The sequence below is a fragment of the Mandrillus leucophaeus genome, unplaced genomic scaffold (assembly GCF_000951045.1).
Source record: "Mandrillus leucophaeus isolate KB7577 unplaced genomic scaffold, Mleu.le_1.0 Scaffold281, whole genome shotgun sequence".
Taxonomy (NCBI): domain Eukaryota; kingdom Metazoa; phylum Chordata; class Mammalia; order Primates; family Cercopithecidae; genus Mandrillus; species Mandrillus leucophaeus.
The window spans coordinates 2,879,696-2,907,504 of NW_012102932.1; the positions used below are offsets into that span (position 1 = coordinate 2,879,696).

General features: G+C 39.6%; 1 protein-coding gene across 5 annotated transcripts in view; it reads right to left on the reverse strand.

The window, feature by feature from the left end:
* Nucleotides 1–206: 206 nt before the first annotated feature.
* Nucleotides 207–27,809, reverse strand: part of PIK3R1 (phosphoinositide-3-kinase, regulatory subunit 1 (alpha)) — an 82,871-nt gene continuing 55,268 nt past the window's right edge. Inside the window, exons 3-16 of one of the 5 annotated variants that reach the window (XM_011985279.1) lie at nucleotides 27,126–27,218; nucleotides 26,604–26,678; nucleotides 20,941–21,072; nucleotides 19,934–20,135; nucleotides 19,658–19,737; nucleotides 8,239–8,341; nucleotides 7,438–7,536; nucleotides 7,154–7,334; nucleotides 6,803–6,928; nucleotides 5,962–6,104; nucleotides 5,550–5,726; nucleotides 5,386–5,454; nucleotides 4,536–4,706; nucleotides 207–3,426 (exon numbers count right to left, since the gene is read on the reverse strand). In XM_011985279.1, the coding sequence (XP_011840669.1) occupies nucleotides 3,237–3,426; nucleotides 4,536–4,706; nucleotides 5,386–5,454; nucleotides 5,550–5,726; nucleotides 5,962–6,104; nucleotides 6,803–6,928; nucleotides 7,154–7,334; nucleotides 7,438–7,536; nucleotides 8,239–8,341; nucleotides 19,658–19,737; nucleotides 19,934–20,135; nucleotides 20,941–21,072; nucleotides 26,604–26,678; nucleotides 27,126–27,218 (1,841 nt within the window). In that variant the 3' untranslated portion in view covers nucleotides 207–3,236. Of the gene's footprint in view, nucleotides 3,427–4,535; nucleotides 4,707–5,385; nucleotides 5,455–5,549; nucleotides 5,727–5,961; nucleotides 6,105–6,802; nucleotides 6,929–7,153; nucleotides 7,335–7,437; nucleotides 7,537–7,907; nucleotides 8,017–8,238; nucleotides 8,342–9,772; nucleotides 9,971–11,865; nucleotides 12,261–19,657; nucleotides 19,738–19,933; nucleotides 20,136–20,940; nucleotides 21,073–26,603; nucleotides 26,679–27,125; nucleotides 27,219–27,809 lie in introns of those variants that run through there. The other 4 variants (XM_011985281.1, XM_011985280.1, XM_011985282.1 and 1 more) reach the window with 4 other exon arrangements.

The following is a 27,809-nucleotide window of genomic DNA, read 5'->3' on the forward strand; positions in this document are numbered from 1 at the left end:
TTAAAAACACAAAAAAGCCAAAGAAATATGAACTTCTCACTTCACTTGCAAACAATTTTCACCTTTGTAAGACAAAACAAAGCAACCTCAATGGGAAAAATCCCATACACATATATAAGAATTGTACTAGACGTTTGCTTGTTATGTACTTGAACTCAACTACTGTGGATCTGTTTTGGCTGAAAGGTGTACCGGAAACACAGTCCATGCACATATACATATATACATATATCAAAAGGCCGTGAAGTTATCAGATGTTGCAAACACATGCTTTTTGCTTTTTCATGTGGTTATGATCTCGTGTGTGTAACGTGAGGTCCCAATGCTCCCACTTCTATGCCCTATCACAGCCTCACTGCAGCTTAGCTTCTGGCTTTATCTTTAGGATGCTACACTGGGTGGGAAAAACTGATGCATGGATAAAATCACATATCAGGAGTGCCTCTGCTGTATCTAGTCATACTCAGCCGTTCAGACTATTGTTAGGAGGACTGTCTGATGAAACTCAAAGTGCCCGGCTAGCAAAATATCTAAAAAGACAAATGCAGTGAGCAAGCTACACCGCACTCAAAAAGGCATCGGGCAGAATAGGTCTGGTGTAACTCAGTCATATGGAATGATGAATCCTACTTTGCTGTTCAGTGAAAAGATCTACTGCACTTATGTTTGTGAGATGCAAAAATAAGGCAACTGCCTAAATACCACGTCATCTTGCAAAGACTGTTGAAGCCAAAATTCACAAAACTGTAGCTTTTAATAAAAATATTCAATCTCAGATCTTGTATTTTAGAAATAAAAATTTGTACGTCATAGCATACATGTGCTACCAAAGAAAACCCACAAACCTAGTTTAAAAACTATTAACCAATTAACTGTTAGACTTGTGTGTGATCTAGAAGGATACCACAATAACTTTAAAGCAGAGACACAGACTAAACCAGGGAAATCATCAGTTGTCTGGCGATGAGAGGGAGATGGTCAGATCAGTGAAGTCAAGTTTGAGGGCTAACAGTCTTGCTGTAAGACTGACTTTTGCTTAAGTATGAGTAGCTTTATGTAAAGAGGAAAAATACATTCTACAGATGATTCACTCAGCTGCAAGACTGATTCTTTCAAAAGGAACAACATTAAAAAACAAAGGAACAGAAAACCCTCACCCTAGTACTTAAACAGAAATATAGCTGTGGGTAAATCTAATATGGAGAGAGGGAAATTTGAAATTGCAAGATGTCATTTAAGTCTATTAGGGTAGTGACCATATTATGGTTGCTAATTTGTCTTTATTCCTCCTAACACATGTACAGTTCCTACTGAACATACCAGCTTTTGCAGATCTAAATCAGGAAGAGAGATCTCTCACTCCTGTCCTAAACGGGAAACATTATGCTAACTATGCTTCCTTTTCCCCCCGTAGTGAAGCACATACAATGATTAGGATGAATGAGAAGGACTGCCACTTGGATTCCTGCAATGGCCATGACCTTAGCGAGCTCCACACAGTCCAGAGCAGTGACAGTACGATTGTGTCCATTTGCTTTATGTTCTAAACCAAATGGAAAGCTAGGAGTAACCAACATCCCACCAAAAGTATTTTTTCAGATCATGCTTTTTTTTTCCTAAAATGAGTGAGTATTTGCTGGTCGTGATGGATAGTCCAATGTGACAGAGATCATCCCTTTAAACCAGTGTTCTAAACAAAGGTGAGCACTGTTCCAGGAACCCAAAAACAAACTTGGCACTTCCTTCCTAAGAACTGAAATACCTGACCAGTCACACTGTGTTAGTTACAGTAGGTTTGTAATTGTCATTAATTGATAACTAGCAAATCAAAGTGAGAAAAGACTGAAGTAGAAGAAGCAACTTCACTTTGCAGTTATTCACTTCTCTGTAAATCATGAGAAAGACAAAGTGCATATAACCTTGCCTCCCCCTCCCACCACCCGACCTGATATATCCCTTCGCTACATTCCCCCCTCCCTAGATTCCAGAAGTTCACAATTCTTTATGAAATAAACATTGCCAGGTACCGTATTTTAAGAGTCTTAAAACAACATTGTTGGACTCAGCAATACTTTGTCATATTCATATATCTTTTTCTTTTTTTTTATTGAATAAAGCAGCTTTGAAGCTTATCAGGCACTGCCCAACAAAACAGTCCAAAAAAATCTGTTATGAACTTTTTATCCTTGGGCTAACAGCCAAGTACTCTGTACAAGAAAAACTGTAAAATATTTCATAGTTTTAATTCTGAAGCCATTTTTTTTTACTGGCATCCTGTACATTTCTTTTAAAAAAGGATAACAAAAATGAATATTAACAAAAATCCGGGACAACAATATTTTCAAGCAACAAAAACTGGGGTGGGGAAGCTTATTCTGAAGGTACATTTAAAACTGAAATAACAACTTAATGAAAATTAAGAATTGCATAGCGCTGTGAATTTAGCCTTCAGCAAAACAAAACAGAAGCTATTTGGTATTGATACAAATCCATCTATTTGATAGTTAGTCATCCAATATTATGTACATATTTTATATACTGAATGTCATTTTAAGTCCTGTTTTCCAAACTCCATTTTTCTGTTGCTGGGTTTTTGTTTTTTGACAAGTTTAAACACTTTCTGGCACTTTCTATGACAGAATTTCTTCTGAACATACATGAACTGACATTCTCCCAAAGCGTCCCTTGTGAGTGGAAGTGCCTTTCTGCTACATATCGTTCATTTGTTAGAAAATGAAATAATCCACAGTGCGATGTGTCTGGGTCCACCGTGCACAGCAACATCCAGGCTAAACCAGGCTGGACCCAACCTTCTCAGGCCAGGGTTCTTCTGCCTCTCTCTCCTCCGCTCTCCACAGTCCCAACTTTCAGCTGGTAAAGCTTCAGAAAGCATTAACAAGCACCATGGTTAAAGGCCTCTTTGTCCCTGCACGCAGAGATTTTTGCATTTCTTTTTCTCTTTGTGTTGTATGTGGTTGTGGCTTTAAATTAAACCAAAGAAAAAAAGAAAAAGAAAGGATAAGCACTCCAGCTTAGAAACGTGTGGTCATCATACAGCCCTAGGCTGCATATCTTCCCCTACTTCTTTTTTTGTGAAAGAAAGCTCTAGTCCCATCCGAAGACAGATGGCTTCGTTTCTGCAGCTCAATTCACAGATCAGACTGGAGAGGAGCCCTTTGCTTTCCAGAGGCCTCAGGGTGGCTGAACTTCAGGAGAAGGATCAGAGAGTAAGCGCTTCATCGCCTCTGCTGTGCATATACTGGGTAGGCTAGTGTGACATTGAGGGAGTCGTTGTGCTGCACGAGGGAGGTGTGTTGGTAATGTAGCACCAGTTCTTTCAGAGAGCTGTACAAGTTATAGGGCTCGGCAAAGCCATAGCCAGTCGCTGTTTTGTTTATGACACAATGCTTTACTTCGCCGTCCACCCTAGAGAGGAGAGAAGAAAAACTGTCTTTTGAGCTTGCCCAAGCCAATTCACAACTCTACAGAGCATGTTTAATAAAAAGCATCATTGTGCAGTCTCAACTTGGGGAAAGGGTCCTAGGTTACAGTAGACTCTTGGCCCTGTCACATGGTAGACACTTGGCTGAGTGCCTTGGGTAGGTAACCCAGCTTCACTGACCTACTTTATTTTCATCTTTAAAATGGTTTAAAGGGAAGACAATAGTAAAATGTATGTAATACAGTTGCTTTGAGAAATGAAAGGAGATCATGCATGCAATATGCTTGATAAAATGCCTGACATGCGGTAAGCATGCAACAAATGGTAGCTTCCAACCATGATGAGGACAACTATCAGCAGTGCTCCATGACTAGCAGTGTTACTATTACTCCCAGGACGATTATTCATAGGATTCCTTCTTTCTGGCTGTCCTTGAGGTGTCTGCACAACTCTCCATCTCTGCATGTGCCCTTAGACAAGGTAAGGACAAAAGGACCCTTCTTTGCTGTAGGAATACTTCCCTCATTAAGTGAAAGGTGATCATGGAGTATAACATACTTTTAGAACCATTCCCTACTAGAGGACATGAATTTCTCTGAAATGGTGATGTCAGTGATCCCATGTGGGTATATCTGTCTCAAGGATAATGATCAGAATCCTTTCTCTTTTTTGACCTGTTCCTGATGAGTGTTTTTCCTATGGGTGATGTTCTCACATAAATTACCTCAGATTCTAACTATAGTAGCCTTGAGAGGCAAAAAGGGCAGGCATTGCTGCTTCCATTTTAAAGACGAGAAAAAAAGGTTTAGCGACGTCTCGTGATTAACTAGCACTGAATGGGAATCCAAACCCTAGTCTTCCAGCTAAACAGTAGGTATCTATTAGACTGTATTAACATATATGTATGTTTCTATTAGATTGTATTAACATATACTTCTGGCTAGACTTTAAAATGGTATTACGTCTGCTTTGGTTTCTCTTCTACATTACTGCACTATAAGCTTATTCAAGACTATTTCAAAACTCAATGAATGAATGAATGAAACATGTCTTCATGAGATGTTGTAAAGAATAGTTTGCCGGAGATACATACACTACAGAGCAGGCATAGCAGCCCTGTTTACTGCTCTCCCGGACAAGAAAAGTGCCATCTCGCTTCCCTCGCAACAGGTTTTCAGCTTTGTTTCGGTTGCTGCTTCCAACATTCCACGTCTTCTCATCATGATGGGGTAAATCTTCATCATCTTCCACCAGCGAATATTGGCTAGGCAGGCAGGGCAGAAAGTTTCTAAATGAAGAGTGCCGGAGCCATCAGCCTGCCTTGCTGTCTTCCCTAGGCATACCCCCCTCACTTCCCTCTTGGCCCCTACCAAGCCAGTCAGACTGGCCATCACATGCCTGCCTCTGCCTGACCTGAGTTTTCCTCTCCTGGTATTCAGCCTCCAGTGCAACCTCCCAGGACAAAGAGTTAGCAATCAATTGTACTATTTCTGTTTTCAGGCAACCACACTGAGGTACCTGGGCAGACTGGAAGGTATTAAAACAATCTTGTTTATCCAGTTTAGATCAGGAAATTGACTAGGAAGATTGCCAGTTTTTGAATAATTCAAACAAAGTATATACTTAAGCTTTAAAATATATTAAGCATAATTATTTTCTCTCTGGCTGTTCCAAAAATATTTTGGGATTTTTCAGATGTTCGGGGACATCATTATGGACACAGAGTTGTTTCACAGCATTATGAGTAAAAATAAATCCTAGTCCTCCTTAGCTAAGCTTTCTTTTTTTAAAATTCTGGATAATGGCACTGAGTTTATACATTTTCTCCTACAAGATGTTCCAAACTCAGTAAAATTCCTCACTTGTTCTAAAAACAAAGCAAGCATGCATTTTCCTAAAATGAGAAAAATCTTCTGCTGTCACCATCTTTAGTAACTACTTACTCTTCAGTGTTTTCATTGCCCAACCACTCGTTCAACTTCTTTTGCCGAACACCTTTTTGAGTCAACCACCTGAAAAACAGTTTTGAAAAAAGAACGCATTAACTCATCCTGAATTGTAGCAATCACCAGTTATTCATGTATAGGATTCCATTTCAAATACTTACATCAAGTATTGGTCTCTCGTCTTTCTCAGCTGGATAAGGTCTGGTTTAATGCTGTTCATACGTTTGTCAATTTCTCGATACTCAGCTGCCTGCTTCTTCAAGTCTTCTTCCAATCTTCTTCTACTGTCAATAATTTCACTGATTCGAGACTTCAACTTATCATAATTATGCATAATCCTGCAGGCAAAAGAAATGCATTTGTCATTATCTGGGTACGTCATGAACAGTCCCCAAAGTTTATGAAAAGTTTCACTATGGTTTCCCAGCAGTTTTCCTCAGGTAAAGCGTGGCTTCTCTTCCTGTCATTTTAAAATCATTCAAAGCACAGAAAGCGAGATCACTTTTAAACGGTTTTAGAGGATGTTGGTTATCTCTAGCACAAGAACAAGGGAAACAACCATGGTTCACCAACCTTTGTATTTCTTTCTCATTGCCCTCACGTTTAAACTTTTCTATGTATTCTTTGCTGTAGCGCTCCTGGGTCTGGCACTGTTCTTCAAATATTTTTATGGTTTCATTAAATGCTTCAATAGCTGTCCTTTTCATTTGGATTTCCTGCAACATAATTTTAAAAAGATAATGTCATACCTTTCATAGAACAATTTCTTACTGCAAGATACTACCAGGACATTTGATCTGTACTATTAGCAGAGTGGGACTCGAATTCATAAAATCCATTAAAATAGTATTCCCAGAAACAAATATTTCCTCTGGAGAATTTTCTCAATCTATGAAAAATGATTGCTTGGCAATTTCCCATAGTTTTTATCTTCCTAAAAGCTATTGTAGTTTCTATAGCATCTCTGTTGTTTTCTATTCCCTCTGGCATTCCCAGATACATGAGTGACCAGTGAAGAGTAAGGGTCTAGAAAAACACAGCAGTAAATGTAGCCCTTCCTTTTGGTTGCAGGATATATATTAATGCCTAAATCTCCGTTTCAGGGATTAGACACGTCTGTGAAACTTCCAGTTATTACTAACTTCCAATCTAAACAGGATCCTTCTATCAGGAATTAAATCAACTTGAAACTCAGTGACTGCTTCAGGTATCACGTGAACTTAATTTATTATTCTGATACTTAAAATTTTTGGTTTAAAGGTTTAGAGATATGCTAGAATAATCAACAATGATTCACAAATAAATGATCTCACCCCCACTTCATTCATAAAAACCCTTTAAATTCTTTTTTCCATGTTAGTCTTCAAAAACTAAGAGTTCTAAACTTTTAATCTGATTTTCATAGAAAACTCACCTGGGATGTACGGGTATATTCTTCATATAATCTATCATATTCTCTACTTTTTTCTTGAAACTGAGTGTTATATTCATGTAATTTTTTCCCTACAGCTTCAATATTATCTTCTTTGACAACTTGATCCTAGAAAGATTAAAATAAATTCAATGGATGAGGTATTTAATCAAATAACAACTGTTTAACAAAATAGCTGACATGGAAACATCTTTAAAATTGCAATTATGTAATTACAAATGTAAAGTTTTTTAGACTTGATTACATGTAATTCATCTATTTCAAATGTTTTCTAAGTATTCGAAGTATCTTGTCTAAACATCGTAACTGGATAATTCATTCAGTTTTTATTACCTGTTGGTATTTGGATACTGGATAAAGTAATTTCACATCCAGCTTGGGATTATACTGAGCTAGAGATTCATTCCGGTAGTGGTTTATTAATTCAACCACAGAATTGAAGGTTAATGGGTCAGAGAAGCCATATTTCCCATCTCGATGAAATATTTTGATTAATTTGTTATTTCCCCCTTTCCTGTGAAAACAATATAAAAATAAAGGTATTAACATTTTCAAATAAAGAAATATGTTTTAATATCAGCCCAAAACCCTAATTTCAGCTATATTCCTCAGCTTACCTTAGTGTAAGAGTATAATCACCATGCATTTTAGTAGACGCATCTCGTACCAAAAAGGTCCCATCTGCTGTATCTCGAAGTTTTTCATTTACTTCTTCCCTGAAATGAAAACACAAAACCATGCTCATCTTAAGGTTCAGTGACCACAGATTTATATTTTTTCAAATAGACTATTTTTTAGAGCAGTTTTAGGTTCACAGCAAAATCAAGTGAAAAGTACAGTGAGTGCCCATATTCCTCCTGCCCACATAGATGTAAATGAATTGCATTTTCAGAGCTTACTAATAAAAGCTTACTAATAATTTGTTTAAATAGAAATGTCAGCAATTGCAGTCTCATCACAAACAGGTGCATATCACTTTCACTACTGGTGTATCTGTGGTACTAAGTTTTTATTGTTTCAAGTAAACATTACAATCTCTGTGACAAATGAGCACAGAAACTCATGATCTCAAAAAGGTTTCTCCAACCTTAGTCTCCCTTCCCAAAGCTAACATAAAATGGCATTGTTTTCTTACTGTGTTTAAGACAAGAATTCTTAGAGTTGTGCTTAACAGATAGAGTGCCTTCACACTCTGTCAATAATGAAACTTCCCAGGTATTTAATTTCCTGTGGCATCCAGCACCCACAGTTCTCCAGCGCTCAGTGACTTTTTCTGGTCGTCTTTGGAAGAGAACCAACTATGCTTCATGCTTATGTTGGATGATATCCTAAAAATGGAACTTAGCAAGCTGGTGCTTTTCTTTCTCTTAATCTGAAACTCTCTGTATCTAGTGAAAACGAAGTTTCTGTAGCCTTACCTCGAGATATCTCCCCAGTACCATTCAGCATCTTGTAAGGACATATTGTTATTCATACCGTTGTTGGCTACAGTAGTGGGTTTTGGTGGTTTAGGAGGCAGTGCTGCAGATGAAAAAGAAAAAGTTGTTCGCAATCCCAACTACATTAGCACTAAATTTCTTTAGATAAGTACTTTTACTTTTAAAAAATCAAAAAATTAGAGTAACTGAAATATACAGCATTAGTTCACAATTCCATGCAATATGGAAGATAATTTTCTTAAAAAAAAAAATTTCAGAGCATGGCTCAAAAAGAAATGAAACTGAAAAGGAGAAAAGAGAGAGAGCCTTAGAAACTGACAAATAAATTGGGCTGGCCATGTGAATAAATTTCAAAGTAAATCCAGAGTCATGACATTCTACACTTCTAGATTCTAGTTATATTAAAGTTTCATGCCTGGTCAAATCCATCTAAAGTAAGAAGCTATGAACATACGAGTAGCAGAAACAACATGAGTTGGCTTTAATTTCCTCCTCTTATTTAATTATGAAAGACAAATTTGGTCTCTGTCCTCCACAAACGCTGTTGCAGTAATAAAAAGGCTCATCTACAGCAGTATGTTTTCCACAGCAGTATGTTTTAAGAGGAGGAATTGGGCTTCTCTAATCTTAGTATTTCAGGCACTGTTCTGCAAAAAGCCACTTTAAGAAACTCTCATCTGTGCCCTAAATCTCTTTAGTATTTATGTTAATACTCTGTTGGATAAATTGTGCTCTATATGCCAGGTATGATTAAAAACCATATCCCCCTTCCTCAATGTCAAATCAGTATTCATATATACCAATTGGTGACAAATAAAAGACTGCAATATTCCTGAATATCTTAAATGGGGGCAGGGGAGCTAACACTGGAATAAAACAACTTAGGAAACAAAATAAATCTAGGATTTTTAGGTAAATTCTGTCATAAGTTTTTAAAGCACTGTTACTACTTTAACTTATGCAAAAAATGATTTCAGTTATCTACCAAGAATATTTTACAGACTAACAATAATGGAACGTCAACTTCCTTTTTCATTATAATATCTTAATACAAGAGAGGACAAGCAAAGTCTCAACATCTAGAACTGAGTTGTAATCACTGCAACATTTTACATGCTTTCTAAAGTACTGTTATCACTGCAAAGTGCCACACTGTTCTCATCCACTGGCAACAGAGAAAAGCAGCACAAAGGATGCATCACTTTAATTACAGGGACAATATCCCACAACATAACTCACCCAGGGAAGGATCTCGATTAACAAAAGACACCAGTGAAAAACTGGAGTTCAATTCATATCCATTCAAGTAAGAATAAGCATTTACCACACACAGCCTGAGCTGCTTGCTTCCAGACAGTCAAACAATCTGTTTAATTTTTAAGCCATGAGCAAACTAATTTTTATCAATGAAACAAATTAATAAAAACAGAAATCTAAAAAGGACCTTTTTTACAGTAGCTTTCAACAAATTAAAAAGCCACGAAATTAACTAATTCTAATACCGCAGTATTACCTGGTGGGTCCATTTCTATATAAAACATCAAGTCTGTGCCACAATTTATATCTGTCTTGGCATATTCTAAATCCAGGTCTTCCATATTCCAAACAGTATTGTACATTTGTGCAAGAGTTTCCTTGGCTGAGCTCAGTTATAAGAAAAGAGTCCGGCTTTCTTTGTAATGGTGTCTTGGAATTCATTTTAAAACCTATAAGGGGCTGCACTGAAACCTATTACATCACACGCCCCAGCCAATCAAGTCAGAAAAATGTCACCAGACCACTCCTGCTTCATCAGTTCTCTTCTATACCAGCCTTAATATAATGCCAACCTCACTGAGAAGCTACATTTAATAGAATTGCAGTATATACACGCTCATCCTTTCAAAAAGGTGTTTAATTTGACTGTTCTCCTCCAGCAGCGAGTTTTCTAATTCCTTGTTTATTACTCCTTGCAGCATGGTACGCTCTGCTGTTGGCAGGTTGACAAAAGCTGATATGCTGCAGCTCCGAGCTTTTCTCCCCACTTAGTGCATCTGGGTTTATAGATAGCCCAGTCATTCCTTGGTTTAAAAATCTTACAAAGGCATTAAAAGGGTATATTGAAGCTATATTTTATAGTCCTTAGATATCTCTCATGTATAAGAGAAGCAGAACGGACTACTCCTGGTATTTAATTTCAGTCCTCCGTAATTCACTGAAAACCCAGAATTTAAACACTGTCACAAATGTACCATATTAGAAAGGACAGTTAAAAGAAAATGTATAGATAAAATGTCCTCCTCTACCAAACATTCCAAAGTTAAAACTAGACTTTATAGACGAACAATGAAAATTCTGAATAGGAATGCAGATGCCTATTAGCAGAAATATTAAACGTAATTGTCAACATTATTGAGAATTTTAATGTGACTGCCTACAAAAACTGGGCAAAGAAAATGCTTCTTCCAAAAAGAAAGAGGCTATAGATCAGAATGCAGAGTAGAGGTATATTTATCTTTGCAAAATGTTTCACTGATGAACCCATCTTCACTACGAATACTGCTTGAACGGGAAGATGATGTAATCACTTTTTTTTTTTTTCTTTTTCCCCTCTATCTCAAATGCTTCACTCCAGGACAATTATTCTTTCTTAGCACTACTTAATATAAATAAATCAATTTTAGTTCTTCAAAGTCATTCTGCATATAATCCTGTCACCCTTATAGGAGCCCACTGTACATTCTCATTGTGAACCAATCTCTTTACATTCACAATATTACGATGGCGGGGGGGGGGGGCTCTTCCTCCACGTAAATGTGGCTCATTTAAAAAACTATAGTGGGCTCTGTGATCTATGTACACACGTATGTCACATATTTGTGTGACCATTTAAAAAACAGAAACCCTTGAGACTTTCTGTAAAATTTGGGATCATAAAATATATGAAAAAGCAGACCAAAGGCAAGGCATTCTGTTCTCTGACGTCCCCCGTCTAGTTTAATTCATTTTCCCATTATTGAGAAAAGCAGGCTCACCTTGTTCCTTCCCACCCCCTCCCACTTTTCTATTTGCCTAAGTTTAGATAAACCTGAACTCAAATTCAAATAAAAATGGTAAAAGTGGCGTTGTGCCCTCAGATAAGATTCAGAGAAACATTCTTTTTTAGTTTAATTAAAATGTCGACCCTCCCCCAAAGCAAGGAGACAAGTTCTCCGAGCAGCTGTGGCCGGTGTAACAGCCCAGAGTGCCAGTCCGTGCATTTGGGAACCGTCGGTGCAAACCAGTCTGGCTGTTGGATCTGCTGTGGCAAACTAACCCAGGGAGAAGGCAGGGAGACAGGTGATTTTACGTGGTCTCTCCAAGCCCTGGCCTGGCACCAACTTCCAGCCAAACACGTTGTAATTAGTACCTTCTTCCTGAACTTCCAACCTAAACCCTATCTTTCCCAGCCACTGTCCCCCTCGAGGACAGGGGGAGTGTCTCCCCTAATCTCCCATCTGTCCTCCCCAGGCAGCGCTTACAGGGGCGCACGCACACACACGTACTCCAAGACAAACTACAGAGCGGCACCGCTCAGATAAACCACAGGGAAGGAACAGAGAAGTGCACAAATTCAAGGCAACTTACTTTGCAGGTTATGCATTTCAACGGTTTCCCTTTGAAATGCCTGTATCCGACAATGAAAAAAAAAAAAAAATCCCCAAAGCTGTTCTTCCACCAAGTGGGCCAAGCCCCCGCACCTCCCCCCAGCCTGTTCCCGGCGGGCAGTGCTCGTGCCCGGCGCCGAGAGTGCGCGCAGGAGCGGGGGCGCCGCCAGGACCCTCCGGGCACGCACAGTGGAACAGCTCCGCTCGGCTCGGCTCGGCTCGTCCCTCCGCCCCACGCCCCGCCCGGCAGTGCGTCCGGGCGTCCGGGCCACCGCCGCTCACCGCCGGCTCCTCATTGAGAAGCCAACTGGATTTTGCTACTGTACTGGGGAGGAAAGGAGCCCAGGCGCTCGCACGTCTCCCTTAGATAAAGATCGCAGCTTCATGATTAACTTGGGCAAGTTCAAATATTTGCTGAGCTAGGGATTTCGGGAGGGGGAGGGGAGCCCAAGTCAAAGTTGTCATCGGCTGACAAGTGGCCAATGCAAGACCAACTTGATCATTTTCGCCTAGGAAATGAGAAGGCCATTGTGAGAGGACCTAAAATAGTCTCACTGGCTGCTGAGCGCCCTGGCTGGCTCGCGAGGCTCAAGTAGCCGACAGTGAAGCGAGGCACTATGCACCGCCAAACACAGGAAGTGGCTGAGCTAGTTCAGCAAAAAATAGAATCAAAGCTTCACTTGTAAAGGCCTGAACCTCTTGGAACAACCCAGAACACAGTGCCTCGCTCGTGTCTACCTCTTGCACCTCCTCCCACACACCAGCACAGACAGCCCCGCAGGTGTAACAGGAAAGCCCTTGTGAGCAGCTCGGGCAGGGAGCAGATTACAAAAGTGTTCAATAGTAAGTAGTAGGAGGGCATCCTCGGACGAATATTAAACCCCACACCACATGCATACTATACTCCATGATCATGTGACGATTCAGAAAAAAAAAAAAAAAACAACACTGCGGCTATTTTTATGAGGTTGATTGCAACTCGCATTTAAATGGCCATATGACCTGCTAATTAAAAGGTGTCTCTGCATTAGGTTTATGTGCCAGTTAATGGGGTAAAGGATAGAAGGGCAGAGAAGGACATACCTTTCTAGTGGATGTTTGCCCTTTATTTGAGAAAGTGGGCAATAGACAAGACTTGGGATTATTGACTACTATTTAAATAATTAAAATTTGATCTAAGAAAATTTTCAGTTGCATCAGCATAGATAGCTTTAAGGTTATCCAGGGAAATCACCAAACTTTACACCAGAAAGTAATTTAGAGATCAATCAATTCCTTCATGCCATTGGGCGGGGGCGGGGGGGGGGGGAAACAAAATCTGACCCAGGGAAGTGAAGTGGTTTGCAGAAGATTATAGCCCTAAGACTAGAACCCCATCTTCTGATGGTTTCAAATGCCCTTTTCTACCCACTGTTCCTGCTCCTCACTTCTCTTTCTTTGCTAGAGAAAGTAAAATAATAGACAAAACTGAAGTTAATCTTTTAAGCCACATGCAAAAAATTTCACACCCCCAACAAAACTCTCTTTCTGTTTTCTATTTTTAGCTTGCTTCAAAACATTTCATTCCCTTTGAAGACATAGGTTCTTTCAATAATACCCTCATACTCTGCAAGGGAAAGTGATCCAGTGGTCACATAAAGTCCACACAGGCCAACAGTAGGAACCAGCTTCAAGGTTACTTGAAATATCTGGCAAGTGCTGTTAAACTCACGATGAAAGTGATTTTACAAACTTTCCTTTCGTGCAACTGATAAAATATTGAAAAACTTTCCCAATGGAAATAACAGTCTATAAGTGAATCTGCCATCTGATCACAGGGACATATGGTTAGTTCAGAGAATACCCTTGCATCCTGAGCTGCATAATCTTGCCCTACTTTTAAAAATAGCCTTTCTAAAGCTAGAAACGTTGGAAACATCAGTCTCCTAAGCATACCTGTCTGGATTCACATGATGTTTCATGTCAAAACCTTCTAAGATTAAAATGCTCTGTTAAGTCCAACAGTATATTTTCTGTTTCAGAAGAAAATGAGCCACTGGAAAGCAGTACTCTCTCAACGCATAGAAAGTAAGTCTTGAAATAGGTTGGAAAAACTTTGCCTTAAACAAGTTTCTCACAATATGTACAATCATCTACCAGAGAAGTCCTATTATATTACGAAAGTGTGAGCTGAATCTTTTTCCCGTTGAATTTTAGTGTTTAAAAAGTGATCTGCAAGACACATGTTCTTTATTAGCTTAAAAAAGGGAGCCCTCTGCTGGTAGAAATGAATCGGTAACTCCTACTTTGGGAGAAAACCATCAACTTTCTGTATATTTTGTATGTCCAAATTTGACACAAACTAATGCACCCAGTTGTATTACTGTCACTTGATCTATATGACTCACTAACAAATAATCAGTAAAAAGTACACTTTTCACGAAGCTGATAGTCTTTGAGGAAAACTTGTATTTTAATGTCAGCATTTCTCTGGGACCTCAAAGGCCTAGACACACTGGAAAACTAACTTTACCTTCTGGATACTTTAAAACAATATGGATCATTTTCCCTCTCCCCCAAGTTTCAGAAAACTCATTTCAGAGGCCATTATTTCACATCTCAGCAGATATAGTCAGGAAAATGTCTCTTGATCCTTAAACTGTTCAAAAGTTACAAACTGAATACTGTATTTCATACGTGCAAATCACCATCAAGTGGCAAATGTTGCACAAGCAGCTTTCAACCTAGAATGCTTCTTTTTGTGGGACATCATTTATGAACAAAGACCATGAAAAAAAGAATAGACAACAAAAATTAACCAAAATCTTCCATCTAAGGGTAAAATGAATACCTCCCTTCATAACTTTAAAACAGTGTAGAACAGAGGGCCTTTTAGGGTAATTCAAATTATTTGCTCCATATCCACTGGTCTTAATTGATGTTGTGCTAAGGAAAATATCCATTTAAGTATATAAATAAGCCCAGGTTTACATATGTATAAAATCTGACACATTCTACCAGATTTCTGAAAAGGCATCCCCACTGCTTAGCAGAATAAAGAACTCCTCCTTTGCAATTCTCCCTCAGATCCTGTCCCTTGAGATAAAGAGAAGTCTGCACTGTGAAAACAAAAGTAAAACTGACTATATACCCCTCCTAAACACCTACATACCAAAATACCTGTGTCTCTCTTTCAGGGCACAAATAAAACTATTGTTTGACAAAACCTAGTGTGGCTTTCCTGTTTAGTTCTACACATCTAAAAACATGTAATTTTTCAAAGTTGCATTTCTCCCCTTTGAAGCAACCCTCTAATGTCAGACCACATTTTAAACCCAATAAAAATTAAAGCAGAGAAAAGTAAAACTCTTTGAATGTCATTTCCCTCTACCTTAGTGCTTGCCTTTAGTCTGGGTTGAGAACCAAGCCCAGAGCATTTAAAACAAGATTTATGAATCAGGCTCTTCAGGATGAATGTTTTGCAATGTGCCAGTGGTTAAAAATTAACTTTGACAGGTGTAGAAGGGCAAGGGGGAGAAAGAGTCATTTATTTTCCACTCTGGGCTTGAGGGTGCAATATTAGACTTCAATTATACTACATTAATATTTCTGAATATATCCATGAAATCTGAAATATGTAAATACAGTTATAATGGGTTTCATTCAAAGGCACCCTGTGTTAAATAGACTTATTTTTACCTTGGTTTGCCTACAGAAATCTACTTTACCTACCTAAGTATTAATTGGGTAAAGAGAACACAATGATTCAAGAAAACTTGTCGTTTGGCTTTAAATATTTTTAAGACTTTTTAGTAACAAAATAGAACAGCAAACTATCAACAAAGTTCAGAGAGCTTACTCTGTGCCCTACCTTTTCCAAATCTTAGCTTCCCTCCATAAATGAGGAGAATCCTTATTTCACAGGATTGCTGGATGCATTGGATGTGTTGATGTGTGACTATTCTTTGAAAGTTGGAAGTTTATCAAAGAATAAATTTGGATAATTATTATGCTGTATCTAGTTCTCTGCTAGGAAGAGCTCAAAAGGAGAAAAAGCCTTTATCCCTGCCCTTTAGAAATGTAATTATGTAGATTAATAGGAAAAACTATAGACAGTTAAATATAAGATGACAGAAAGCTTAAAGGCATAAACATACTGAATTGGTCGACTTAACTTGCATATAAAACAGGGGAAGGACCTACTTGAGTGGAGATAAAGTGGATGGCACTGCTTGGGGCAGCTACGTATAGTTGCATATTTTGTGCACTGTGCAAAGGCACCTAGGCAAGATGGAGGAGTGGTGATGAAATCTAGGCTGCTCCATTCACCAAGCCACATACAGAGGAAGGGCTTCATACAAAGGTACCTTCCTCCCTCCAAGCAACATACCCACATCAGGGAGGTAACTTTCCAGAGTGTCTCTTTTTGCCCCTACAGGCTCCTAGAGGCCGTAGCTCTGCTGGCTGGGAACATGGCGTAAGGAAAAAGGCCTGACAGAATTCACACAATTAATGAGGAATAGGTGGACTGAAGGAATCAGACCTGCTGAATGAGGACAGCTCCCATAAGGCCTCAAAAGCTAGAGTTGATGCGATAGATAGTAGAGAAATGATCAGTTCATTAAATCTCATACCAACCCCAGGAGAGAGGCATTAACCCAGTTCCACAGTCTGGAAAACAATTTGGAAAAGCTGAGTTACTGGAAAGAGTTGAGATTCCAATCCAGATCTATTTGAGTCAGAAGCCCACTGTTTTTTCCACCGCATGGCTCATGGAGTGATTTGGAGCCTTATCCTGAAAAGTATTAACACTGCCCTGACATTGTTTACTATGTGTGACCCATGGGGGCTAATTTCACATATTTTTAGTTTATTACATGCCGGAAACTTCAGAGGAGTTTTTGATTGGACACTAAAAGCAGCCTCATTGCTCATGAAGATTCCAAAAACCCAGGCAGCAGGGCATGGCAGATAGAACGGGCTGGAGTGGAGGCGGCGGCTCCTGGGCAGACCCGGTTTCGGCCCCCACTGGCTGGGTAGCACACAGCAAATCTCTCTCTCTGTGGGTCTTGGTTTCCTCATGTCTAAATTGGTAAAGCTGGACAATGCTTTCAACTCTAAAATGATGCTTCTTTTGTGATACTATCACTTAAAATATGCACTGCTTTTGTAAAATACCAAGCCATTATTTTGTACTGTGTAATTTATTTTGAATAAGTCTTTAAACTCCATGCATCAAAATGCTATTTCTCCTTTGCCTATTCAAATTGTACCTATTCTTCAAGACACATTTCAAGCCCTATTTCTTCTATGAGCCTTTTCTGTCTACTCCATTACCCTAGATAGTCACCAGCTGCATCTCTGAAGTTCTTTTTGTACTTAGAGTTTGTGCACTCCCACCTACCATTTAATTAGATACTATGTGCTAATTGGTCTCATTTGAACTGAAACTTTGCCTCAAACATCATAAGCTTTGTCATTTCAAGTTCTATCTGGTAATAATTAGAAATGCTGTCTATCTGCCCTATAACAGAGTCTTGCTTTTGTCTCCCTTAAATACCATTCAGGTACTCATTTGTGTTCACAACAATGTTACTGTAAATGGCCATTCGCTAGAGATGTAAGGTGCTATGCTTTCAAAGTTCTGTCTGGTACTAGCACATGCTGTGACAATGCTGAAGGACTCTAAGAAATTATTGCATTTTTTAAACCAGGCCTAAGAATCATTTCTTCAACCCAGGTTGCCATACTAGTCATTTGCACTGGAGCCATTCCTGAATACAAAGATGTTCTGGATGGGGATGTTTTGTTCCTGGAGTGGGCAGTACAATGTATGCACACATGAGAAGATACTACAACAGCCATTTAATTCCAAAGGTCCTATACAAATCACACAAAGTTCCTGGGAAAACGGCTCAAACTAGAATTTAAAACCTACTTGGATTTAATTTTTTAAAGAGGCCACATAAATACTGGGATGATCCAGCAAATGTTCAAGGCTTTGTCATTCTTTAGCAGAGCTGATGGAACTAATCCTCCTTTGAAACAGGCGCACCAATTGCTCAGTAGAGAAATATAGGGTCCTTTGACATATCAAACAGCTTTCTCGGTGGCATTATGAAAATAGTGCGGATACCCATTTTTACTTGGGTGGAATTAGGATGCAACTAACAAAGACATTTAACCAGTTGACACCAGTCAGGCTAATCAAACTCTACCACTGATTCTACTATACCTTGTATAGTAGAAATTTTCCAAAATTCCATGTGATAAATTCATTTGTGGGTATCTGTCAAACCCTGTCTGGCGTTGGCTTCCATGTGTCTCTTCTCTCTAGAGGGGTGGCCACTGAAAAGATCAGGACTACCCCCCACTAGCCCTTCACTGAAAGCAGAGTCCAGCTCTCCCTAGTCTCTAACATAAGCCTCAACTTAAGTGCCACGTGCCACATCCCTATGCCCATTCTTTTCCACTAAGTCCAAAGGCAGCCTCTGAAGACCAGCACAGAGCTGTCAAATCCATTCACAGCGACCTGTGTACTCACACGAGATGAAGCCTTTTGGCCACCCCCTGGACTGAAGTCCTAGGCCCTACCTGTTGACAGCCTTCTTTGACGTAGTTTACCTAGAATTCTGGGCACCCCTGTTAAACATTCTGCTTGCTGTGATTTGGAACATCCCATGCTTGCCTTATCTACTATACCTGATGCCTCTCAACTCTGGTACCACAGGTACCATTTTGGGCCTGTCCACATAAACCTTTCCCAATACCCACATCTTCAGTGTTTACCTACCCCATCCTCTATCCTACCCCCTTGCAGGTGGCTTTTGAGTCTAGGCCCTGGCCTCTCTTAGGCTGCCCCATCCAGATGCAAGTAACCAAGCCTGGCTGTGCAATACCCAATTAAGAAAAAGCACAACTTAACTCTCCATTGCATGATGATGAAACTGAGTCCCCATGCCTGTTCATACCGAGATAAATGTGGTAATCTGCATGTATTACCTATAATAAATATATTCATGGAGTTTCATTTAAGTTCCAGGAATAAATTAAGACTACAAGCAACACCTTTTACTGGTCCTGAAACTTCACGTATAGGACCCTAATCACTATTCTAAATCACCACTGTCGATTAGCTAACTTTTAACTGGTATATAGCAAAATGCGGTTGTTTAGACTTTCCACAGTAGAAGAAAAATACATCAGTTTAAATTAAATGCATTGCTAACATGGTCTACATTTCCTGCTTTGTTAAATGGCTAACTGAACAGCAGCCTGCTTTCAAAGAAGTGTCTGGCTTGCTCAAACTTGCTGCAGTGAACACTCTGGTTTCATACTGCTCGCATTATTGAAAATGTTTATTTTGACAGGCATTTCTCAGCATACCCACTTCCAAAACACACATTCTAAAATACTTTAAATTATATAGCAATTATAAATCCCCTACTTTATAAGTATTAGAAAGAAAAACAAAAATGTCAACAACTAAAATGAACTCCATAAATTTCTTCAACAACCTGAAGCATAAATGTTGAAGGGTACAGGGAACTCTCCAAACTCTCACCTAAAACCAAGTTTAATTTAAAATCCGCAAGTGTTGAAACTCAGATAATAATTAACATATACACTATCACTCAGCTATTTGTTTTCTTTAAATCACAAGGTAACATATTACTACCAATCATAATTCCATAAGAAGCTGTATTACTTCAAAGGAGGTTTACAGTCACCATTTTTTAAGGCTCTAAAAAAAAGGAACCATGAGAGAATGTTAAATGTTCAAAAAGCATTACCTGGTGCAGGCTGTCGTTCATTCCATTCAGTTGAGATTAAAATTTCTATAACTTTTATGAGGTTTTCAGTATTATCAGAGCTGTAAGAAAGAGAGTTTATTAGAAACCTTTTCCCTAAAAGCAAACTCATTTTCATTATATACACTCAAGTGAACGTGTGTGATAGCATTTGGGCATGCATCTCTGGAGTAGTATATTTAGAATACATTGTCATGACCAATCCATTTAGGACCACCCTCATCACCCCAAAATACATGTTTGTCTCCTTTCACTTACCTGGCTGCTGAGAATCTGAAAAGCATAGGGCTGAAAATTTCAGAGAGTACTCTTGCATTCAACAGATTTTTGCTGGAGGTTTGAGAGAGCTTGAAGAAATGTTTTAACAAATACTGAAGCGTAAGCCAATACTGATGAGGTATGCTAGGCGACCTAATAAGCTTCTTCAGTAGCTGAATATATTCTTCGGAGCTTTGTACTTCTACAAGTTTAAAAAAAAAAATAATAAAAGGGAAATGAGTAAGAGACTATTTCCAGGTATCGGTGAATAAACACCTAGAAAAGCTCTGTTCTTTCTTCAAGCTATAGGAGTCATTTAAAAAGTTGTTGGGAGAAGCACACAGTACATTTGTCCTTCTCATTAAAAAATGCATTATGAGAAAGAAGAAATCTCAGGTCAAATGGAAAAGCAAGAAGCTCAGTGTGTAAAAAAAAACCACAAGCTGTTTAGGGTGTGCTGGCAGCAACTTACCCAGCATTGAGCAGCTTCATGTGTGATTGGCTAACTCAGAGAAGCATCAGATAAGTATCACAGGTTTTAACTTTGAAGGTTACGAACCACAGTTTCCTGTCCCCAGAGCACTTAACTGAACCTTAGCTTCTAAAACTGAGAGCCCTCTTCCCTCAACACATTCTGTTATGGCCACTCAGGGAAGGTGACAAGAACATCCCCCATCACTGGATCCTAGTCCCGGTTCCTTGAATCTGACACTAGTACTTGGAAGACCGTGTCCTTCATTGACATACAAACTTTGTTAAGACCAGTAGGTTAACAATGAGCCATTTCTGATTCTGACATGCAGATGGGCTTCCCAAGCAAATGAGAATCTAGGTCTTCTCTTGGATGCCTGGGTAGAGGAGGAAATTTGAGGCGGTATTGTTGGAGGAGGAACAGGTGGCTACTACCACTATTTTCTAACCACTATCTTTATATATGCAACACATATACAAGCATATCTACATCTCCATGTATGTCCAATGAGGTCCTCAGAAGAGAAAAAACAAACCTTGAGCTAAAGAAATCATTTCACTGTAAACGGCTGCTGGAATGACAGGATTTGGTAAGTCCAGGAGATAGCGTTTGAAAGCGTCGGCCAAAATGTGCACATCGATCATTTCCAAGTCCACAGAGGCTGTATCTAGGAAACATTTTAAGAAATATTTCAGACATTTATTTTAAAGAATACATCAGTTGGGCTAATTTTCTGAACATCTGACTCATGTGACAAAAAAAAGGAAGCAATATGAGGATAAATATAAGACACAAAGTATTCGTTAGCTGTACTTCTTGTAGGGGTTGATCCTGGCATTTGGGGTAGAACAGTTTTTCCTGTGGAGGTCTGTCCGACAAATTGCAAGCATTTGGGATGCCTGACCCCCTGCCCATGATGCCAGTAGCAGATCTCTGGACTTTGGGGCAACAAAAAATAATACCTTTGTTATGGGTTGAATTGGGCTGCATCTTCAGTGGTTACCTACCCCATCCTCTATCCCACCCCTCTAAGCCCAAACCCCTAATGCCTCTGAAAGTGACTGCATTTAAGTTAAAATGAGGCCATTAGAGTGAACTCCAATCCAATCTAATTGATATCCTTCTAGGAGGGGAAATGAGGACACAGAGAGACACACTAGGGATGCACAGGCACAGAGGAAAAAACGCTGTGGACACCGTGAGCAGGCAACCACCTGCAAGTCAAGGACAGAAGCCTCAGGAGAAACCAAACATGCCTTCATCTCAGACTTCTAGCCTCCAGAACCACAAGAAGTAAGTTTCTGCTTTTCGAGACGGAGTCTCGTTCTGTTGCCCAGGCCGAAGTACGTCTCTGGTGTGATCTCAGCTCACTGCAACCTCCACCTCCCGGGTTCAAGCGATTTCCCCTGCCTCAGCCTCCTAAGTAGCTGGGATTACAAGTGCATACCACCACGCCTGGCTAATTTTTGTATTTTTTTACTAGAGACGGGGTTTTACCATGTTGGTCAGGCTGGTCTCAAACTCCTGACCTTGTGATCCACCCACCTCAGCCTCCCAAAGTGCAGGGATTACAGGCGTGAGCCACTGTGCCCGGCCAAGTTTCTGCGTTTTAAGCCAAGCAGTCAGTGGTAACTTGTTATAACTGCCTGAGCAAACGAATATAGAATCCAAACATTTCCTAACACCCTCTGAGGGTGGTTCTGCCCTGACTGAGAAGGGTTCTAACTAGGAATGGTTAGTCATATAGTAAATGTTTCCTAAAACCTCAACTGGAAAATTTGAAAAATGCATATTCCCAGATTTCCTAAGACTTGAGTTGATACATTTCAGAATTCATGTAAATGTCACCAACAGAGTGGCGGATTCAACAGTAAGAGACTACAGACTTTTAGCAACCAAGCTCAACAATATCCATGAAAATAATTTCAACATTTTTAGAATATTTCTCCCTAATTCTGGCTGAGTATTACTAATCTAACCTGTGGACATCAGACTATTTCAGAAAATAAAATGAGCATACCTGTCCAGTAAATGCCTCAGCTGGGAAACAGGTCAAGCGATCCAATAACGGGGGTGATACTAATCAAAACCACTCACCAGGCACTCACTATGCATGGCACTCTGAGCACTTGGGTTGGAAAAAGACACAATGCCCAGCAGAAAAAAGGGATGCTAGAAACAAAGATCTGGGGGCAGGGCTGACCATGGGCCTCCAGAAAAGAAGAGGTCTTTGGCTGCTGCTGAAGGATGTACACTAGCAATGTGAAGGGTAATTTGAGGAAAGTGATCTGGGGACTTGTGTACTCAGTGGAGAAAAGATGGGCTGATGGGCAAGATACTACATTTGTAACAGCTTTACTAATGACAGTGTTAAGAATAAATTGGAAAGGAGTGCTGCTAGAAGTAAAACTACCAGTTTTAGTTCTCTGAATCAAGGTGATGGGGGTCTGAATTCTAATGCAGTTAGAAATGTGCAAGATATTATCAAGACCTCATATAACTCAGTGATTGACTGCATTGGGCTGTGGCCTAGGAGAGAATGAGGAAGTATGAAAGTTTACTGCAAAGTGTTTGAGTATAAGTGAGTGGGAGAAGGTAGTATCCTAGATACCCTTCAATGAAGTATGATAGTACAAATCATTCGAGGTTGAGCCTAAGACTACAAAAATTCCTTGGACATATCGTTATCATAAACCAAACCTGCCCCACTAAGTAGGCCGATGTTCCAAAAGTGAGTCACCCAACCATAGAGCTCTAAGAAAAGTCAGACTGGAATAGGATATGGACAGGTCAACTTGAGGAAAACAATTACTAAATTTAAAAGGTGAGAGACAAAGTGTTAAATCACTTAAATGTCCTACAAGCAACTAACCAGAGACCTATCACATGTCTAACAAATGTGGGAGGGGCAATACCATTGCAGGTCTTTGCCTAAAGGATCTATGTTGAAGGTAATGCAATTGTGAGCATAATTAAATACCGTCAAATAAAATCGTGTGTGTGTGTCGCTATAGGAATTCTCTATGGTCACCACTCTTGGCCGTGCTTCTGGTCTCCCATATACTTTGCCCCTGTGCATTTCATCTAATGTCTCTTTGCCCGGAAAATTAGTATTACTGAATTTGCTTATGCTAAAGTATGTGACAAAACATTTCGTGATGCAATATAAATGTTAAGATAATAAATATACACACATCCCTCCCTCAGGCAGGGTCTCCTTCTGTGCTTTTGTAGTGCTAATGAGCCATCCCTCTATCAAGACACTTCCCAAAGAGTATAATTATTATATGGGATTATGTTTCCCCCTACTAGACCAAGGTATGTCAAGGGCAAGGACTGTGGCTGTCACCTGCTCTTCTCGCATCCCTCAGTGTCTAGCACATACAATGTGTTAAATGTTTGTGGACTGAACTAGAAGGCTCTTAGAGTGAAGTTAATTTGTCAAAGCCCTTCTCTAACACGAGGTATATCAAAAGAACTTCTATAGTGTATGAATAAAATTATCTTATGCAGGTCTTTGGGTAATGTTACCTTACGTCAAATTCTACTAGAGTTAGTGACAAAGTCTGTTTTATTTCTCTGACTTCTGCTCTCTAAGAACCCTTTTCTGCACTGAAACTGGCCTAACGTGCTCTCCCACTAGCTATTCACACCTGTCATGTGATGACTTTTGAAGAGCTACATAATCTTTAGGTCTTGATTGGAGGAGTTTGCATTCTCTCCTACTCACTTTTCACTGAGTCTACTCACGACAGGTACCCCGTAAACTCTCCAATCCTTCACTCCTCCCTCCCTCCCCCTGGAATGGAGTCCCCTCTTCTTCAGGTCTCTCCCTAGATGTCTGGAGACATTTCTGATTGTCACAACTGGGGGAGAATGCTGCTGGCACCTCGTGGGTAGAGGTTAGGGATGTGGCTAAGCATCCCACAATGCACGGGACAGGCTGCCACTCTTCCAGCAAAGAATTATCCAGCCTAAAATGTCAATAGTACCAAGGCTAAGAAAGCCCGAGTCAAGTTAAAAGAAACCAAAAACTGTCAGGTGAAGATCTGAATCATTAAAACTTGCATGAGACAAAGAAACAATTTATTTTAGGGCAAAATTAAAAAAGAGAAAAAAATCAAGGACTTTTGGAGTCAGAAAAATTAGCCACTCAGCCACTGAAAAATGTGAAAGAAATTATTTACCTGAGGGTCAGCTTTCTTTTCTGGTGAGTTAAAGTTACTAGGATGTACATCACAAGGTTAGTGTGTGGATGAAATAGCTTAACAGGTGCTAATAAAAGTGGGCTATTGTCTGCCATATCTGTCCTTTTCAAACACTGGTAATTCATAAGGTTAGTTAAAAGCCATAATTTTTTTTTTAGGTGTAAGTGACTATTTTGGAGCCTCCTCCAGGATATTATACAATATTTTTATGTATTGAAAAATCTTTGAGTTGGAAACAGACCTGGCAGATCCACTCCCAAGTTTGGACAATATTTATTTATATTTGGTGGGGGGGGGGCACAAAATTCACTTTTTTAGCACAGACACCAAATGAAACCACTTTTCTGTGTGTTTTGATCTCACTGGGGAAGGAAAGCTGTCGGTCAAAATGTACCATTGACGTGAGTCTTGGTTGTTGACTCTATCTTGCGAGTGGTGTGAAGAGTTCTTTTTTTTTTTTTTTTAACAACTAAACTGCATCATTCTGTGTTGATCACATTACAAACCTAACCACTATTTCTCAAATAACTTCCACTTCATCAGGCTCTGATGTCTAAACTTTTCCTGTGACTAAACATGTTCATAATTTGACCAATTTTCTGACCCAAACATGTGTCTTTATTTCAATTGGCTAAGGACAAAATTCAGCGTTTCCTTAATACTCTGATAAAGCTGTCAGAAATACCAAAAAACAAGCCTTTTCACCTTGAGTGTTCTGCATGTTAACGTCTAATGATCTGCTCTGTGGGACGTGCAGGAGGCAGAGCAGCAAAGAGGATATGCCCTGTTCGCATGCAACTGATTTCCATGTACAAAGAAAAAATGAAGTTAAATATTTTTTTAAAACATTTTTTTAAAACATTTGGTCAGAACATTTCAAGTGTAAGAATTTACTGATACTGATAAAGGTCTAGTCTCCTCCTTTTCTCCAAAAAGACCTCTTTTCTAGAAAGTCTCAGAAGCTGCCTCATTTTGAAACTGCCTCACGCTTCAAATTCTCATTTACTATCATGTGGGCATTCTTTGTACAATTATACCTCTGAAGGAGTGCAAAACTGGGTTTCACTCTTTTTGGTTTAAACACCTAAATTCAGTTAAAATGATGTGAGGCAGTATATAATTTTTTAAAAGTGTTATGAGGGAATGAAGGATCTTGAGAGATTTTAGAAGTCAATATAAGAAGATGACTTGCTGGAATGCTGGCAAGTAAATTGATGTGTAGTTTTTTCTCTAAGCCAAAGGAGGAAGTGCGTGTGTGGGGTACTAAAGTCCTCTTGGCTAAATTAATTAGTGTCATTTAACCAAACTGTCCTCAATTCTTCCCAATTCCACATCCAGTGACATGTTGGTTAGCTTGAAATAAGCCTCGGTGGGAATATTCATGCCACAAAAATGGGCAGACGCTACCAACCAGGGCCTTTTTCTTCCTAGAGAGTTGGTTTATCAGCACACCACTGAACATAACAATCTCATGATGTTACTTAATGTACTCAACACAAGAAAAAGCAAGAAAGAAGGCAAGCCAGAAAGAAAGGGAAAGGGAAAAGGAAAATGGAAGGGAAAGGTAATAAAAGAAAAAAGGTGTCAGAAGAGACATTTCTTAAGTGACATAGGCTTAAAAATATTTTTTAACTGCTTCAGATGAAATAGATGTAGCCAAATTCAGGATCAAGGAAAGATGGTAGATATACAGAGCGAGAGAAACATCAAGAGGTGGTTTCTCTCCTCTGCAGGACCCACAGGCTGCTGGCTATGATGATGGCCAACATGCCTGAAGGGAGGCATGCACACACTTGCAGCCCAACTCAGGAGAAAAATGTCAAAGGTCTGCACTGTTACCGTAACAGGGCAGGGGGAGCTGTGCATGATTTGAGTTCCCTTTACATTTAGAACATTGCATAGATTAAATTCCATTTTTTGTGTGTGCATTACCTGAAACAAAGCCAAGACCTGTCTTTCCCATTTGTATTTCTAGCTCTGTGACACTTACCACAATCAAGAAGCTGTCGTAATTCCGCCAGGTTGCCGGAGCTCTGTGTTCTGTATAGAGTTGAACATTCCAGACCTAGGACACAAAACAGACCACAGACTATGTATGCAAAACACAGCTCTCTGGAGAACCTGTGAGCCCGCTGCCAGAGACATTCCAGTTTCCATCCAGTATCTGTTCTAGATGCGTACCAAATATTCTTGGAAGTCAACTCCTACTATTAATCTTATCTGGCATGTCGATAATTTTGGCAAAACCATCTGGCCTCTAAGAAGAAAGTTAATCATATTTATTAAATTATGAAGAATTTAATAGTTTCCATATGGAAACTACATGTTAATCTAGAGTTAGAAATTATAGACCAAGACATTTTCCCCAGTACTTAGCCCTAAACAGTTTGAGTGTCCAGCAGAGTATCTGGACATAGCTGGTAGCAGGAAATTTACTTAATGAATGCACAAGAGACAAATAATAACAGCCATGAAATAAGGGTGAACTGATGCCCTCTGGCAGTCTGGTTACCTTTCTTTTCAATGGCTTCCACGAGCTTGATAAGAAGAGGCGGGGCAACGTCAGGAGGGGCAAACTGCTCTGCAAGATCCGGGAGAGTCAAAGCTGCAAACAACAAAATCCCACCATTGTATTTAATTTGGATAGTTGAATGCATTAGACCACAGTGAAGGACGTACAAAATAATTTAATTACATCTGATCTTAGCAAATCCAGGCCCGAGCAAGAAGAACCCCTGCTCTGGGCTTTTGCACTGTCCAAGCCAAAGTGATATGCCCACTGCTTCTCACCTAGAGTCTGCTCAGAGTAATGCCCCAGAATTTCCTGCTGAATGGCCTCTTATGGCCTTTCCCCCAGGTCCACCCTCCCCCGGGCAAACCCCCCTGTCTAGGTACACCCCTGGGCCCCAAAGTTGAGGGGAGTGGCAGGATGGATGGGAGTTTGGATGTGCAGGGAGAAGCCAGGGATGAACCAGGATCCAGCTCTCCGCATAATACCACACTCTAGGGCAGAACTCTCAGGAGCCCAGGAACCTGAATTCAGATCTCTCCTCCTGGTTATTAGGAAGAAATAACTGCCCAGAAAGGACGGGACAGATTTTATTGAACAGATAATAAAATTTTATTGGACAGATTTTATTGATTTTTTTGTTATAAATCATGTTGACATGATTTATAACAAAAATATTTAGGCACA